This window comes from Mobula birostris, chromosome 2 (assembly GCF_030028105.1).
Source record: "Mobula birostris isolate sMobBir1 chromosome 2, sMobBir1.hap1, whole genome shotgun sequence".
NCBI classification, from domain to species: Eukaryota; Metazoa; Chordata; class Chondrichthyes; order Myliobatiformes; family Myliobatidae; genus Mobula; species Mobula birostris.
This window is the reverse complement of record NC_092371.1, coordinates 165,351,497-165,366,588: the sequence shown is the minus strand read 5'-3', so window position 1 is coordinate 165,366,588 and position 15,092 is coordinate 165,351,497. Positions and strand designations below refer to the sequence as shown.

General features: G+C 39.9%; 1 protein-coding gene across 2 annotated transcripts in view; it reads left to right on the top strand.

Moving 5' to 3' along the window:
* cog2 (component of oligomeric golgi complex 2) overlaps positions 1–15,092 on the top strand; it is a 65,806-nt gene that overhangs the window by 36,929 nt on the left and 13,785 nt on the right. For both annotated transcript variants that reach the window (XM_072250801.1, XM_072250806.1), the window contains 3 exons: positions 9,937–10,140; positions 10,711–10,783; positions 12,714–12,856. In XM_072250801.1, the coding sequence (XP_072106902.1) occupies positions 9,937–10,140; positions 10,711–10,783; positions 12,714–12,856 (420 nt within the window). The remainder of the gene's footprint in view (positions 1–9,936; positions 10,141–10,710; positions 10,784–12,713; positions 12,857–15,092) is intronic.

Genomic DNA, 15,092 nt, shown 5'->3' with positions numbered 1-15,092 from the left:
AAGATGGGGTGTGTGGTGAACAGCGAGGAAGACTTATCAAAGCTGGCAGCAAAGTCTGGACTAGCTGGAAAAATTAGCTGAGAAATGACACATGGAGTTTAATGCAGACAAGTGTGAGGTGTTGTGCTTTGCGAGGACCAACCAGGGTAAGTCATACACAATGAGTGGTAGAGTACTGAGGAGTGTGGTAGAGCAGAGGGATCTGGGAATACAGATCCATAACTTCTTGAAAATGGTGTCACAGGTAGATAATGTCATAAAGAAAGCTTTTGCACATTGGCCTTCATAAATCAATGTATTGATTACAGGAGTTGAGATGTTATATTTAAATTACATGAGACGTTGATGAGATCTAATTTAGAGGATTGCGTGCAGTTTTGGTCACCTACCTATAGGAAAGATGTAAATAAGATTGAAAGAGTGCAGAGAAAATTTACTAGGATATTGCCGGGACTTGAGAATGTGAGTTATAGGAAAGGTTGAAAAGGTTAGGACTTTGTTCCCTAGAATATCGAAGATTGAGGGGAGATTTGATAGAGGTATACAAAATTATGAAGGGTTCAGATAGGGTAAATACAAGCAGGCTCTTTCCACTGAGGTAGGGTCAGAATACATCTAGAGGTCATGGGTTAAGGATGAAAGGTGAAATATTTAAGGGGAACATGAGGGGGATCTTTTTCACCCAGGTGAGAGTGAGAGTGTGGAATGAGCTCCCAGTGCAAGTGGAAGATGTCGTGTCAATTTCAACATTTAAGAGAAATTTAGATACATGGATGAGAAGGGAATGGAGGACTATGGTCTGGAAGCAGGTCAGTGGAAGCAGATTAATGGTTCGGCACAGTAGATCAGGGGTCCCCAACCTTTTTCGCACTGAGGACCGGTTTCATATTAACAATATTCTTGTGGACCGGCTGGTGGGGGTGGGGGGGGGTAGAGGGGGGGATAGGGTTGCCAACGAACAAGAGTAGCTGTCAAATACGTTGGGTTTACCCTGAGAAAGACTACAATGACCATGAAGCCTTGCGCGGGCACCAGTGCGCATGCATGTACGTGCTGATTTTTTTCTACAAATCGGTTTTGGTGATTCTGTCGGGGGGGGAGTGTTAATCATGAACGCAATATAGATGATAAGTGGCTAATACACTCAATTTCGTTTCTAAAAGGGTTTATCTAATGAATTTAATATTAAACGCAGTGCATATTTTCCTCGCATGAATATAGCGATTAAGTCAATTATCAGAGGAGCTTGAAGTAAGTGTTGAACGAACTTCCAGTAGAAGTGGTAGAGGCAGGTTCGGTATTATCATTTAAAGAAAAATTGGATAGGTATATGGACAGGAAAGGAATGGAGGGTTATGGGCTGAGTGCAGGTCGGTGGGACTAGGTGAGAGTAGCGTTCGGCACGGACTAGAAGGGCGGAGATCGCCTGTTTCCGTGCTGTAATTGTTATATGGTTATATAAGTCAATAGCATCATAACATTTTAAGTAACGTTTGGATATTAAACACACAGTACATATTTTCCCCGTATGAACATATAAAATTATTGCAACACACCAATATCGCTGAATCAGTGGGGGCCTTGGGCTTGTTTCCCTGCAACAAGACGGTCCAATCGAGGGGTGATGAGAGACAGCGATACTCGAAGGGGGTTCCTTATGTCCAGTCTATTCCGCAATTTAGTTTTCATTGCATTCATTGCAGAGATATGTTGGAAATGGAAGCAACGTTTTCAGTGCTTTCGTGGCTACCTCAGGATATTTAGCATGACTTTGATCCAGAATGCCGGCAGAGATGTTATGCCATACATGCTTTTCAGCCCACCGTCATTTGCAAGCTCGAGGAGTTGATCTCCTTCCTGAGCTGACATGGATGACGCGCGGGTCATGACCTCGCGTACGTTCAAGCTCAACAGTGGGCATGTCAGGGAATGAAGAAAGGTGCAGCTGACTCATATCGCCAAATCATATCGTTTCCTCGCGGCCCAGTGGTTGGGGACCACTGCAGTAGATGACCCGAAGGGCCTGTTTCTGTGCTGTTGTATTCTATGATACTATGACTCTTTAAGGTCAGAGTGAATACAAGAATATAGTGTAACTGCAATGCTTTTTAATTCTTAACATCAAATATTTGCCTCACAGGTTGTTTTGCTTATTAAATACACTTAGTTTTTGATTTCACATTTTAATTATCTGATATTAAAAAATTTCAGTGTTATATAAATTTCAGTTCTGTTATCAAGCATCTTCCCCCACATTGTCAGCTTGCTTTCAGCTTGCCATCTGTCCCATGACTTCCAACTGTGTTGATTAATCATTCCTGTAGCACTCTATCAAAAATCTTTCTGAAATCTAAGCATACTGTGTGCTTTGTCAACAAAGTCTGGCATTTCCTGTGGAACACCAGTAAATCTGTTAGGTAAGCGCGTCCTGGCAATCTCTTGCATGCATTCACCACCCGACACACAGTGCATTTACATCTCAACAACTCTGTAAACTGAAGAGCTGTTGCAATCGCATATATTAAACAGTTTGATTTATTTGCTTCCTCAAGAACCTTGGAGTGGAAAATTGCTAACTTGTTCTCTGAGCCTTAAGTTCTCCAGAATTACTTGGACTAGCTCACTGCCCTCTCTCAAATGGTCAGACCCCTTTTATTTGCTCTTGAACCCATTTTGGTTTCCAGCCAGGTTTCATTTAGCTTTCCATTCCTGCAGCACACTTCCCTGTGTCATTTCAGATTCTCACCAAGCATACTACTCTGTTGTTGCATCCTTTATAGACCACCAACTCAATCTGTCCAGACCCCTTTGAATTTGTAAACACAAGAGATTCTGCAGATGCTGGAAATCCAAAGTAGCACACACAAAATGCTGGAGGAACTCAGCAGGTCAGGCAGCACCTATGGAGAGAAATAAATGGGATGAAGGGTCTGGGCCTGAAATGTTGATGGTTTATTCCTCTCCATAGATGTTCCCTGAAATGCTGAGTTTCTCCAGCATTTTGTGTGTATTACCCTTTGAATTTGGTTTGCTATTTCCTGTTTTTTCAAATTTTATTTAGAGATTCAGCACGGTAACAAGTCCTTCTGGTCCAATGAGCATGTGCTGCCCGTTTACAGCCATGCCACCAATTTAACCGACTAACCCTTATGTCTCTGGAATGTGGGAGGAAACTGAAGCACACGGAGAAAACCCATGCAATCACGGGAAGAATGTATAAATTTCTTACAGATAGTGGCTAAATTGAACAGGTGATTAGACTGTCATAGTATTATGCTAAACACTACATTACTTTGGAACCTCTACTGCTTAGGGTTTTCCACAGCCGCTGTCAGTGATGCTCCTTGTAAATTAATACAGATTTAAGCCTTTCTGCCCAGCTCATTAACGTTCAAGATAAACAGCAATAGCTTCAACATTGGTCAAGTTGGCACCCTGCTGGCCACTCCTTGCCAAATTAACACAGTTTGAATCACAATCACAAACTTGCTTTCCCTGGTTTAATCATATTTTCATGTGCTTGAATCCCAATCCATAACCATTGCCTTTGTTAATTAATCAGCCATGTCAAAATCCTTACTGGAATCTAAAGATATAATTGGTGCAATCTCAACAAGGTCTGGCATTTTTCCAGAACTCTAGTTAATTTGTTGGACTAACTCTTGTTTTCCTAAATGTAAGTGGACTCACACAGATTATATTGATTCAGCTTTTGAACACTTTTGACATATAATAGAGAAGTAATCTTTTAAATTAGTGGTGACTTTTCAGTGAAACTTACTTGATTTTCATTTCTTTATCTACATTCAGCACTACAGGAGATAATTGTTAAAGGATAATATCAAAGAAACATGGATAAATTTATGATTTATCTTTGAACAGGCAAAATAGGAAAATAATCTCTCCTACATCAAAAAAGCAGATTGTGTAAGTACATTTTAGCATTGCAAGACATTAAGCTCCCACATGTGAATGGGAGATACAGTGGCATAGACCTACATGGGAATGGGAGGTTCACAGGTCTAGACCCACATGGGGATGGGAGGTTTACAGGTCTAGACCCACATGGGGATGGGAGGTTTACAGGTCTAGACCCACATGGAGATGGAAGGTTCACAGGTCTAGACCCACATGGGGATGGGAGGTTCACAGGTCTAGACCCACATGGGGATGGGAGGTTCACAGGTCTAGACCCACATGGGGATGAGAGGTTCACAGGTCTAGACCCACATGGGGATGGGAGGTTCGCAGGTCTAGACCCACATGGAAGCAGGAGGTGCACAGGTCTAGAACTACATGAGGATGGGAGGCTTACTGGTGTGCATCAGCAGATCATTTCAATACAGCGCTTACTTCACTGTCCTCATTAGAAGGAGGAAAGCCTATCCCAAGAATTGGTGTAACCATATTAAAGTAAAGAGCAGAGCTTCATTTCCTTCAGCGCTGCTAATCAGGACTGTTGCCATCTTTTATAATTTACTAATGACAAACAAAATAATCTCTTGCTAAGGCAGAATTTTTACATCACTTATTTGATTTTAAAAATCTTTTTCATTTTTTTATTGTCACATTGCAACAAAACAAAGAAAGAATGAATTTCTCTATCAAATATGTACTTAATCCTTACAGAGTATGAACTCCACTGTAGCATAGTGGTTAGCACGACGCTATTACAGCTCGGTGTGTTGGAGTTCACTTCCGATTTCTTCTGTAAGGTTCTTGTGCGTTCTTCCCCCTGAATGTGTGGGTTTCCTCTGGGTGCTCTGGTTTCCTGGTTCAGTCCAAAGACATACTGGACTAGGTTAATAGTCATTGTAAATTGTCCTGTGATTAGGCTTGGGTTAAATAGGTGGGTTGCTGGGCAGTGGGATTTATTGGGCTGGAAGGGCCTGTTCTGCACTGTATCTCTTTATTAAAAAAAGTAAACTAACTGGAAAGGCAAATGCTTGTTCTGACAATTAAATATGTATTAATCTCAGCCTGTCACTGGGCACAGCTGAAGCTTATTTATATTGGGCATTCTAAGCATGAACATGACTGGAATAAAACCTCCAACCAAAACCAATGCAGCCGTTCACAGTAACACAGTAACTTCTTAATGGACCTCACACACATCTCACACGCACACTCTTTTAAGTTTACTTGCACTACAGTAACTGTGCAAGAGTTTCTTCACATTTTTAATTTCCAAGAATTATGTACTTGATGGAATGTTATGTTGAAATTAAAGGATTATTTGGATTACTTTTCTACACAAATGAGAAATCCTAACTAGTTACGCCATGGTCTGGCATGGAAACACCAATGTTCAGTAACAGAAAAGTCTACAGAAAGTGATGGATACAGCCCAGTCCATCACAGGTAAAGCCCTCGCCACTATTGAGCACACATACGGTGCATGGAGCACTGCCACAAGAAAGCAACATCCATCATCGAAGATCTCCACCATCTAGTTCATGCTGTCTTCTCACTACTACCATCTGGCAGGAGATACAGGAGCCTTAGGTGCCACATTGCCAGTTTCAGGAACGGTTATTACCCTACAATCATCAGGGTCCTTAAATGGTGTGGAGAATTTTAATCACAACTCTGAACTGATCCCACAACCTACAGACTCACTTTCAAGGACTCTGCAATTCATGCTGTCAGGATTATTTATTTTTTATTTGCACATTTTGCCGCCTTTTGCACATTGATTGTTTGTCAGTCTTTACTTATGAATAGTTTTTCATAAATTATGTTGTACTTATATGCAGAAAATGAATGTCAAATTTGCATATGGTGCCATATAAGTTCTTTGATAATAAATTTACTTTGAAATTTGGAACTCTTTAAGATGGCTGTAGTTGTTGGAAATTGAATGGAATTGTTCAGATTGGATTGGTTGGTTTCATGTTCGGAAAGCATAGGAAAGCAAAGGATGAAAAATTACTTTTAATAAAGTTCAGCCACAGTTTGGTTTTTCTGTGGTGCTGATTGAAAAGCCTGTCCCAAATTCCCATCTAATTGGTCACTTTTCAGAGTCACTGCACCCATCCAACATACTATGATAGAGACTATTTCCCATCCAGCTTAAAACAGAGAATCCACTGCAGCTCTCATCCTTTCACAGAGTATTTGCAAATATTCACCACTTTTAGCTATGTGAGATCTTTTTTCAATTCATTCATTTTATTGGGATGTGGATTTTGCTGCAAGAGTGAGCATTCATAGCCCAAATCCGTTTGCCCTTAAGGACATTATGGTGAGCCAATCACATTTTATTTACTTGTGCACTGCCACCACACTATTCTAAAGTTTGAACAAAGAAATGCCATTTTTATACAGTAATGACTAGAAGTTACGGATATTAACTAATTGGTAACCTTGTATAAATTCCTTATTTGCGTAAGCAATCACCAATCACACTATGATAATACAATTATTAATAGCCAATAGAGTCTCCACATTAAAGGCCAATAATACTCCTGAATAATTAAAGTAACTGACCAATAGTAAGTATAGGAATGAAAGGGTTACTGTTTGAGGAATGTCTGACAGCTCTTGGGCTGTATTCCCTGGTGTTCAGGAGAATGAGGGGGGATCTCATTGAAACATTCCGAATGTTAAAAGGCCTGAACAGATTAGTTATGACAAAGCTATTTTCCGTGGTAGGGGAGTCTAGGACAAAGGGCATGACTTCAGGATTGAAGAGTGTCCATTTAGAACAGACATGCAGAGAATTTACTTTAGTCAGAGGGTGGTAAATCTGTGGAATTTGTTGCCACGAAGGGCTGTGGGGGCCCAGTCATTGGGTCTATTTAAGGCAGAGATAGACATTATTGATTAGCCAGGGCATTAAAGAGTATGAGGAGAAGGCAGGGGAGTAGGGATTACTGGAAGAATTGGACCAGCCCAAGATTGAATGGCAGGGTAGACTCGATGGGCCGAATGGCCTACTTTTGTTCCTATATCTTATAGTCTTATGGTATCACCCTAGAATCTTCATTTTCATCTTTTATCTTGTCTCAGTATGCCAAATTGCTCCAGTCCAAATCTTGAGTTGTTTAATGTGGAATATGGTCTCATTGTACCCCTTTCTGTCATTCCTCTGTGTTTTTCCCCTTTGGTTGTGGTTGATTTAAGCTTTTAAGAAAGGATCAAGATGAAGAATGATTGCATCACTGGCACAGGAAGTTCAGCAGTATTTGCAAAGCAGATATGGCTTCTTGCATATCTACACAGATTGTTCAAAAGATGCAGTGACAGGTCATTCAGGTGTTTCTGTTTATGTCCAAATGTTTCAGGTGGCTTAAGAAAAGATTATCAAACAAAGTATCGGTTTTCATGTCTGAGTGACTGCTATCATTTTAGGCTTAGAATCAGTCAAAGAAGTACGCAATGATTATATACTTTGGTGCTCAGATTCATTCTTGGTTTTGCCATCTATTTAAAAAAAAACAGGTATTTCAGATTGTAGGCCAGACATTCTCCTTGAGATTGGACAACAGCTGTTGAGGCTGCAGAGTCTGGGCTTGTGTGTCCATTTCTTATGGGTTCCTTCCTATGTTAGGTTTGAAGGAAATAAAGTGGCCAACATTGTAGCCAAGCAATCACTTAAAATTAAGGATGTAAATGTTGTGAAGCTTTTACATAAAGGGAAGGTGAAAGTCATAATTAAGAAGTTTATTCGATCACTGTGGCAACAAAGTTGGAATGAGGAACAAAAACGTGGCATTTGCACAAAATTCTGAGATGGTGGGAACTCAACTGGGAGAAGGGAAGAAGTTATACTTGCATGCTTACATATTGGACATACTAGGCTGAATAATTCCTTGTTCAGAACTAATATGCATGATATGAGCATTTGTAGGGATTGCACTTGTCAAGAAAGTGTAGCATAGATCATTTTAATGTGGTTCCCATGAGGTGCAAAGAAAACATCTAATTGCTAAGTTGAGATCTTTGTGACAGACAAAGTTTGACATGAAAAGTGTGTTAGGATATCACTGCCATTGTATATAAGTATACATTTGACTTTATGAAAAGCATTAGACTTATTTGAGTTTTTTTGGGGGGAAGGGGAATCTAGTGGGTATACTTTCTGTCTCTTTGCTCACACTCAAACTCAGTAGGTGACGGTGATGCACTTTATGTTGGTCTGCCAACTGCCATTAAACTTTACTAGAAAATGAAGAAGATGGCTCTGGTCCCTTGCTGTACAACTGGAAGCTATGCTCTTCAAAGACCTCTCTTACCAGAGCTGACTGCACACTGTCAGTAAACTAGCCTAGCCTAGACATTACCTTAACCCTTGCCTTGCTGCAGCTTCCACAACTCTTCCAACTACTTCAGTCTTCTGGTGAAGATACTTAGTGCATTTGGGTAAGGTTTTCCAGGATTTGGAGCTGACAACACTGAAGGACTAATGATGCCTGTCTGTCTGAAGGACACAGCTACTAAAGGTTCCTGTAGGTGATGGTAATTCCATGTCCTTGAAGCCCACATTCTTGCTGATGATAGAGATTATGGGTTTGAAAGGTGCTGTTGGCGTTGCCTTGAAGAGTAACTGTGGGCAGTTTATAGATGATACAAAGGGCAGCCAGTGAGGGAGAGAATGAAGCTGACTGGGTTTCTTTCAAACTTTATGTTGGGTGAACAGAATTGGAGCTTTGTTTACCCAGAAAATTGGAGATAATTTAATTGCGCTCGAAGGTGTCAGAAGATGAATCACTCACTACAGGGTGCCCAGTCTCTCACCTGTTCTTCTAGCTACAATATTTATGTGGCTAATAATAAAAAGAAACTGCAAATGGTGGAAATCTGAAGTTGGAAAATCTCAGCAAGTCAGACAACATGTAGAAAGAGAAACTGTTAATGATTTTTAAATAATATTTATCTGGCTGGTTAGGTTGAGCTTCTAATCAGTAAATCAGTCAGGACTTTGTAAGTGTGGGACTTGATAAAACCAGTTGAAAGTCAAGTGTTGGTGGTTACACTCATCTTATTTAAGATATCCAATGTAAGGCTTCTTTTTGTACAAGCGTTACTTGCCACTTGAATGTTAAACACCTAAAAATTAGCTTTATTTGTCACACGTACATTGAAATTAGAAAGGTACAGTGAAATGCGTTTTTTGCTTCAAACGCCCAACGGTCTGAAGACAGCAGAGGAAACCCATTCAGTCATAGGGAGAACGTACAGACTCCTTACCAACAACGGTGGAATTGAACTGGGAATGCTGGTGTTCTAATGCATTGCCCTAACCACTATGAGATGTGCTACAATTGATTCAAATGATACGAAGCTCCACATCTGTCCCCATTATCTATCTTTCTGACTTTATCCAATTTGCTCTCAATGGGTATAGGCCCACCCTTTTCTTCCCTTTGGAGCAACCTTTTTTGATTTCAAAGTGTGCTTATTGTATCATAGTGATTCAAAGTTCAAAATAAATTTATTATCAATGTACCTGTGTTTATCACCATATACTGCTCTGAGATTCATTTTCTTGCAGGTGTTCACAGTAGGTCAAAGAAATACAATAGAATCAATGAAAAACTACAAAGACTCACAAACAACCAATGTGCAAAACAGGATAAACTGCAAATACAAAAAAACCCCAAGTAATAATAAATAAATAATACTGAGTACCTGAGTTTTAGAGTAGTTGGAAGTGACTCCATAGGTTGTGGAGTCAGTTCAGTGTTGAGGTAAAGGAAGTTATCCACACTGGTTCAGGAGGCTAATGATTAAAAGGTATTAACTGTCCCTGAACTTGTTGGTGTGGGACCTAAGGCACTTGTACTTCCCGCCCAGTGGTAGCAATGATAAGGGAGTATGGCCTAGATGGTGGGGGTCCTTAGATGATGGACGTTGCTCTCTTGTAGAATCATTAAATTCTCAGTTTCCCTTTCCTACCTAACATTTGGTTGCATATATTTTCTTTTTCCACAGTTGAAAACTGCATCATCAGACAAGGACCTTACTCACCATGGGATCAAACCTATGCCAACCTTTAGCAACAGTGTGTCATCCTCTTCGAATGGAAGTGGTGAGGAGCTGGGAAATGGGCAAGCTGCTGATGTGAAAACTGTTCCACCTCTCTCTGTGAATCAACTTGTATACCTTGTTGCTGATTTGGACAAGGTTGAAGAGCAGGTATGGGAAAACTAATTTCATTGTATTTTCGAGAAGCGTGCTTTCAGTTTTAGAACTGTCAGAAACTTACATTGTCCTTGAAAATGACTTGTTGAAGTTAAAGTGCATTTATATTGGTCACCACTCCTCCATCAAAAGTGAGATTAGCCTTTGAATTCATTTTTTCCAATTTACTAAATTGGTACAGTCAAATCTGAATCTTTATCTCCAGCTGCGGGTCTTCTGTTTGGGCGTTGGGGAGGCAGTGAGTCCTGTATGCCCTTATTGGAATATAGTTAACTCTGCTGCATTGCAGACTGTAAAAATCACCCCAACTTTATGTCATTGACAAGAAAGGAGAGTGAAGTGAGTCAAAGTTTCTATTGCTAAATGTGGACTCTTTATAGTGCCCTCCATGGCCAATTGGCATTTCAACTTTTATTCCCTGGATAGATACATGAGCAATGGTCACTGTGATATTATACTGTAGGTACAGTCCTATCAGGGTCTATATCTTCTTGGGGTGGGAGACAATGTATGTGCACACAATGCAGAAAATGTCTTACTTTGTCATTAAAATTTTCTTTTCAGCTTCCGGGCCTTTTAGATCTGATTAACCCAAGACTAGAAAATATAGGGTTTCAGAATTTCTCTCTCATTTCTGGTAAGACCTTTTAAGAAAAAATCGAGACAATTGTTGAGTAATGTGGGGGAATGATCACTTTCCTTCATGATTTTGATCTGCTTTGTGCTACCATATTGTTTGAGGTTGACGAGGGAGAAAATCTGTGAGGATTTCAGGGTTTATTGAAGGGTTGGATTAGTGTCTTTCTGTATTAGACTTTGCTTGTCTCTTTCTGTCTAATTTAATGATTGATTGATGGAAACATAATCATATGGCAAAATTTCAGTGATTTTGTTTCAACGTTTAACCGTGCTTCCAATTATTAAATAAAGAAGAATATTTGTGTATTGTATTTTACAATCTTAGGGTTGTATACCAAATAGCTTTAGAATCAATAAACTGCTTTTGGAATATAGTGGTTTTTATAGTTTAGGAAGTACAGCTACCAATTTGCCCATAGCCGTGTTTTTGGTAGTAATTGAAGCATACACTTTAGAAAATCAAGCTCTTTGCATAAGACCGTGGAATCTTTTGCACCAAAATGAAAGTCTGAACAGGGCCATGTGATAAGCTAGATGGGTATTTTTTCCACAAGATGTTTGCTCTAAGCAGGGTGGAGCTATTTCTTTGAAATATGGCATTTCTCACCCTGTTGCTGCCCTCAGTATCATAATGGTAATTACAGGTAATCTGGTCAAACCCTAGACTTGTAACCATAGGCTCCTAATCTAACCTAATCCTATGCTAACCCAACCATAATTGCCTGTTTGCTCGGGAAATGCAGTTCCTTTCACGTGTATTGGTAGAATAAAGACTTAGCTTGATTAAGTCTTTAAAAAATATTATAACACTTTTGCAAAGTGTCTTCTGTAATTTAAAGTGACTATTCTTTCAGCACACAATGATACTTCACAAAACTATGTGAAGTAAGCATCTTCAGAACAGTTGGTGATCTCCCTTCTCTTGGCCAAATAGTACCTTTGGGTTTTTAATAGTCAGCTAAACATCTAACCAATAGGACAATGAAAAATGGCATCAGGAAGAATGTGGTTTCCTCAGTGCCTCTTTCAGGTGTCAAGCTAAATTATACCCAGATCAGGAGATATTAAGGAGAGAGAACCCAATCCTTTATTTGTTTTATTTTCTGCAACAACTTGCTTTCTTAAATCTTGACTCATGTTGCCTCTGTAATCCCATGTGAAAAGAAATTTATTATTTCTTTTTACTAAGACCATAGTTAGACCCCACTTGGAGTACTGTGTTCAGTTCTGGTCACCTCATTACAGGAAGGATGTGGATACTATAGAGAGAGCACTGAGGAGATTTACAAGGATGTTGCCTGGATTGGAGAGCATACCTTATGAGAATAGGTTGAGTGAACTTGGCCTTTTCTCCTTGGAGCAAAGGAGGATGAGAGGTGACCTGATGGAGGTGTATAAGACGATGAGAGATATTGATCGTGTGGATAGCCAGAGGCTTTTTCCCAGGGCTGAAATGGCTAACACAAGGGGGCATAGTTTTAAGGTGCTTGGAACTAGGTACAAGGAGGATGTCAGAGATAAGTTTTTCACACAGGGAGTGGTGGGTGTGTGGAATGCACTGCCTGCAACAGTGGTAGAGACAGATTCAATAGGGTCTTTTAAGAGACTCTTAGATAGGTACATGGAGCTTAGTAAAATAGAGGGCTATGAGGTAGGGTAATTCTAGGCAGCTTCTAGAGTAGGTTACATGGTTGGCTTAACATTGTGGGACGAAGGGCCGGTAATGTGCTGTAGATTTCTATGCTTCTATGTTTCTATTTCTGGTAGCGAACTCATAGACCAAAATCATATCCTGTCTCTTGTCACCACTTTAAAAAAGGCTGTGAAGAAAGCAGGGATCAAGTTATCCTTGAATTAAATATTGGCTAATTGATTATTCCCCAACTGATGTTAGTGTGTAATTGTGTTTATATTCCTCTCCCTACCAGAGGCACTGGCAGACTCTCAGACTTCTGTGAAAAACACTATACCTGCATTAAGTGATAAGATTGTTGAGGAAGTGAGCGAAGCCTGTTTCAGTTATCTTAAAAACGCTTCAGAAGTTCCCCGGCTCTACCGGAGGACTAACAAGGTGAGTAGTTAACAATTGTTTTGGCTTGTCGTCCTTGTTTTTATTTTAAGTGGAAAAAATAAACATCAAGAGATGAACATTATTAAACAAGGAACAATTACAACACAGCCCTTAAGGACCGGATGATCGATTTGGGCTCCAATATGTAGTGACTTATCATCACAACTATTTTCTTGCCCGTAATGGCAACAATAAAATCAAATCCTGTAGTTAGCTGTAATTATGGCACATAATTATTTAAATTCACTAATGTTGATATTCTCTCTACTTAATTTCTGAATTTCTACCAAAGGTATAATTTTCAGTTCCCAAAGGATCCTCCTTATCTCAAATGTTCTTTCAATTTCCAAAGGCCCTTCCTACAACATTTTATGCCAATTGTCGCTGCAACACTTGCACCTACAATTTTAATTGTAATTCCTCTCGGATTCCATTTCCTCCCCTTAAATGAGAGCCCTCACTAAGTTACTGATGATAGGTTATTAACCTGAAATATTAACCACTACCTTTGCTGCCTAAGTGTCTCCAGCAGACAATTTCAATATGACCAATATGTCTTTAGCAGCAAAATATACCATAATTTTTACAGTGCTAAAGGGAACTTGGTGGTGCCATGCACCGGATTACTCGCAAGTTGAGAATATTTTTCAAATTGGGTGTTGTTTGTGAATTATAAACAAGGGGTGGGAGGACTGGGTAGGAGAGATGATGATAATCTCAATGCACAGGCCAAAGACCACCTTGATAATTTAAATTATTAGATGGTATATGGAGGAAGAAAGATACAATCAAACAGCTTAAGAAATGAAGTCTCAGAATGATGATAGTAGAGTTTCTTTATTGAGGTCATTTTGTGTTCTACCTATGAATTGATAGTTAATTCAGTGTAATTAGTTATTAGAAATTTCCAATGCACAAAAAATTAAATGCATGTCTAGACTAGAAGTAACAATTGAGTGAAAGTGTGGTTCTTTCGGTCAAGAAGAAAAAAAATGCAAAGAAATGGCGGAGACAGTGGAAACAGTGATACTGTGGGATCAGACAACATTCCATCCTCAGTATGCTCCCCAGAACTTGCCATGCCTCAGGCTTACCCAGTTCCAGTATAGTTACAGCATTGATATCTGTTAACAATGTGGAAAATTGCCCAGGCACCTCTGTCACGAAAGGCAGGAGAAATCCAATCCACCTATTTACCCTTTTTAAGTCTATTGATTATCACAGAGTGATGAGAGCCACCCTCAAAGCACATTCACAAATAACTTACTTACTAAATTTGAACAGGAAGTTAACTGGACCACTTGCATGTCTGCTATTGATACAAGCATTGTCAGAGATTGGGTTTTCTGTGACCATTGTCTACTGTGGGGCACCACGGTAGCGTAGTGGTCAGCACAACGCTAACACACCTCAGGGTGTCTGAGTTCAATTCCGATGCCATTTGTAAGGAGCCTGTACGCCCTTCCTTTGTTGAATGCATAGGTTTTCCCCAGGTGTTCCAGTTTCCTTCTACAGTCCAAAGAGGTATCAGGTGGGTTAATTGGTTTTTGTAAGTTGTCCTGTGGTTACGTTAGGGTTAAATTGGGGTTGATGGGTGGTGTGGCCAGAAGGGCTGATTCTGTGCTGTATGTCTGAATAAATAAATTCACTGCCCTTCCTGACTCTCAAGACATGATTGTCCCAAGGCACAGGTTAGGAATGTGAAGGAATGCTCACCACTTGCTTGGATCAATAACTCTTAAGAAACTTGACATTATCCAGGTTAAAGTAGCCCTCTTGTTTGGCACCCCATCAACCACTATAAACTTTCGTTCCCTCCATTACCAGTAAACCTGTAATAAATACTATACCACCTACAAAATGCACTGCCTCTGCTCACCTAGGCTTCTCCAACAGCACTTCCCAATCTCAGGACCTCTACTACCAAGAAAAGCAAGGGCAGCAAACACCCAGGCACACCATCTTTTGCAGGTTCCCTCCAAGTCATACACCATCCCTCTTTGAAAATATATAGTCTGTCCCTTGTTGCTGGGTCTAAATCCTGAGAGTACCTTTATTGAGGAGGTTCAAGTAGGGAAGCTCATCACTGATGCTCAAATCTTGAAAAAGTGAATAGGTGAATTAAAAGAAACATGCACTGATCTGAATGGAGGAAGATTGATCAGGGCACCAATAGACAGTACTGGAAATGTTATCATTTATGTTCTAATATTGTGGTATTAGCTGCAGCATGGTT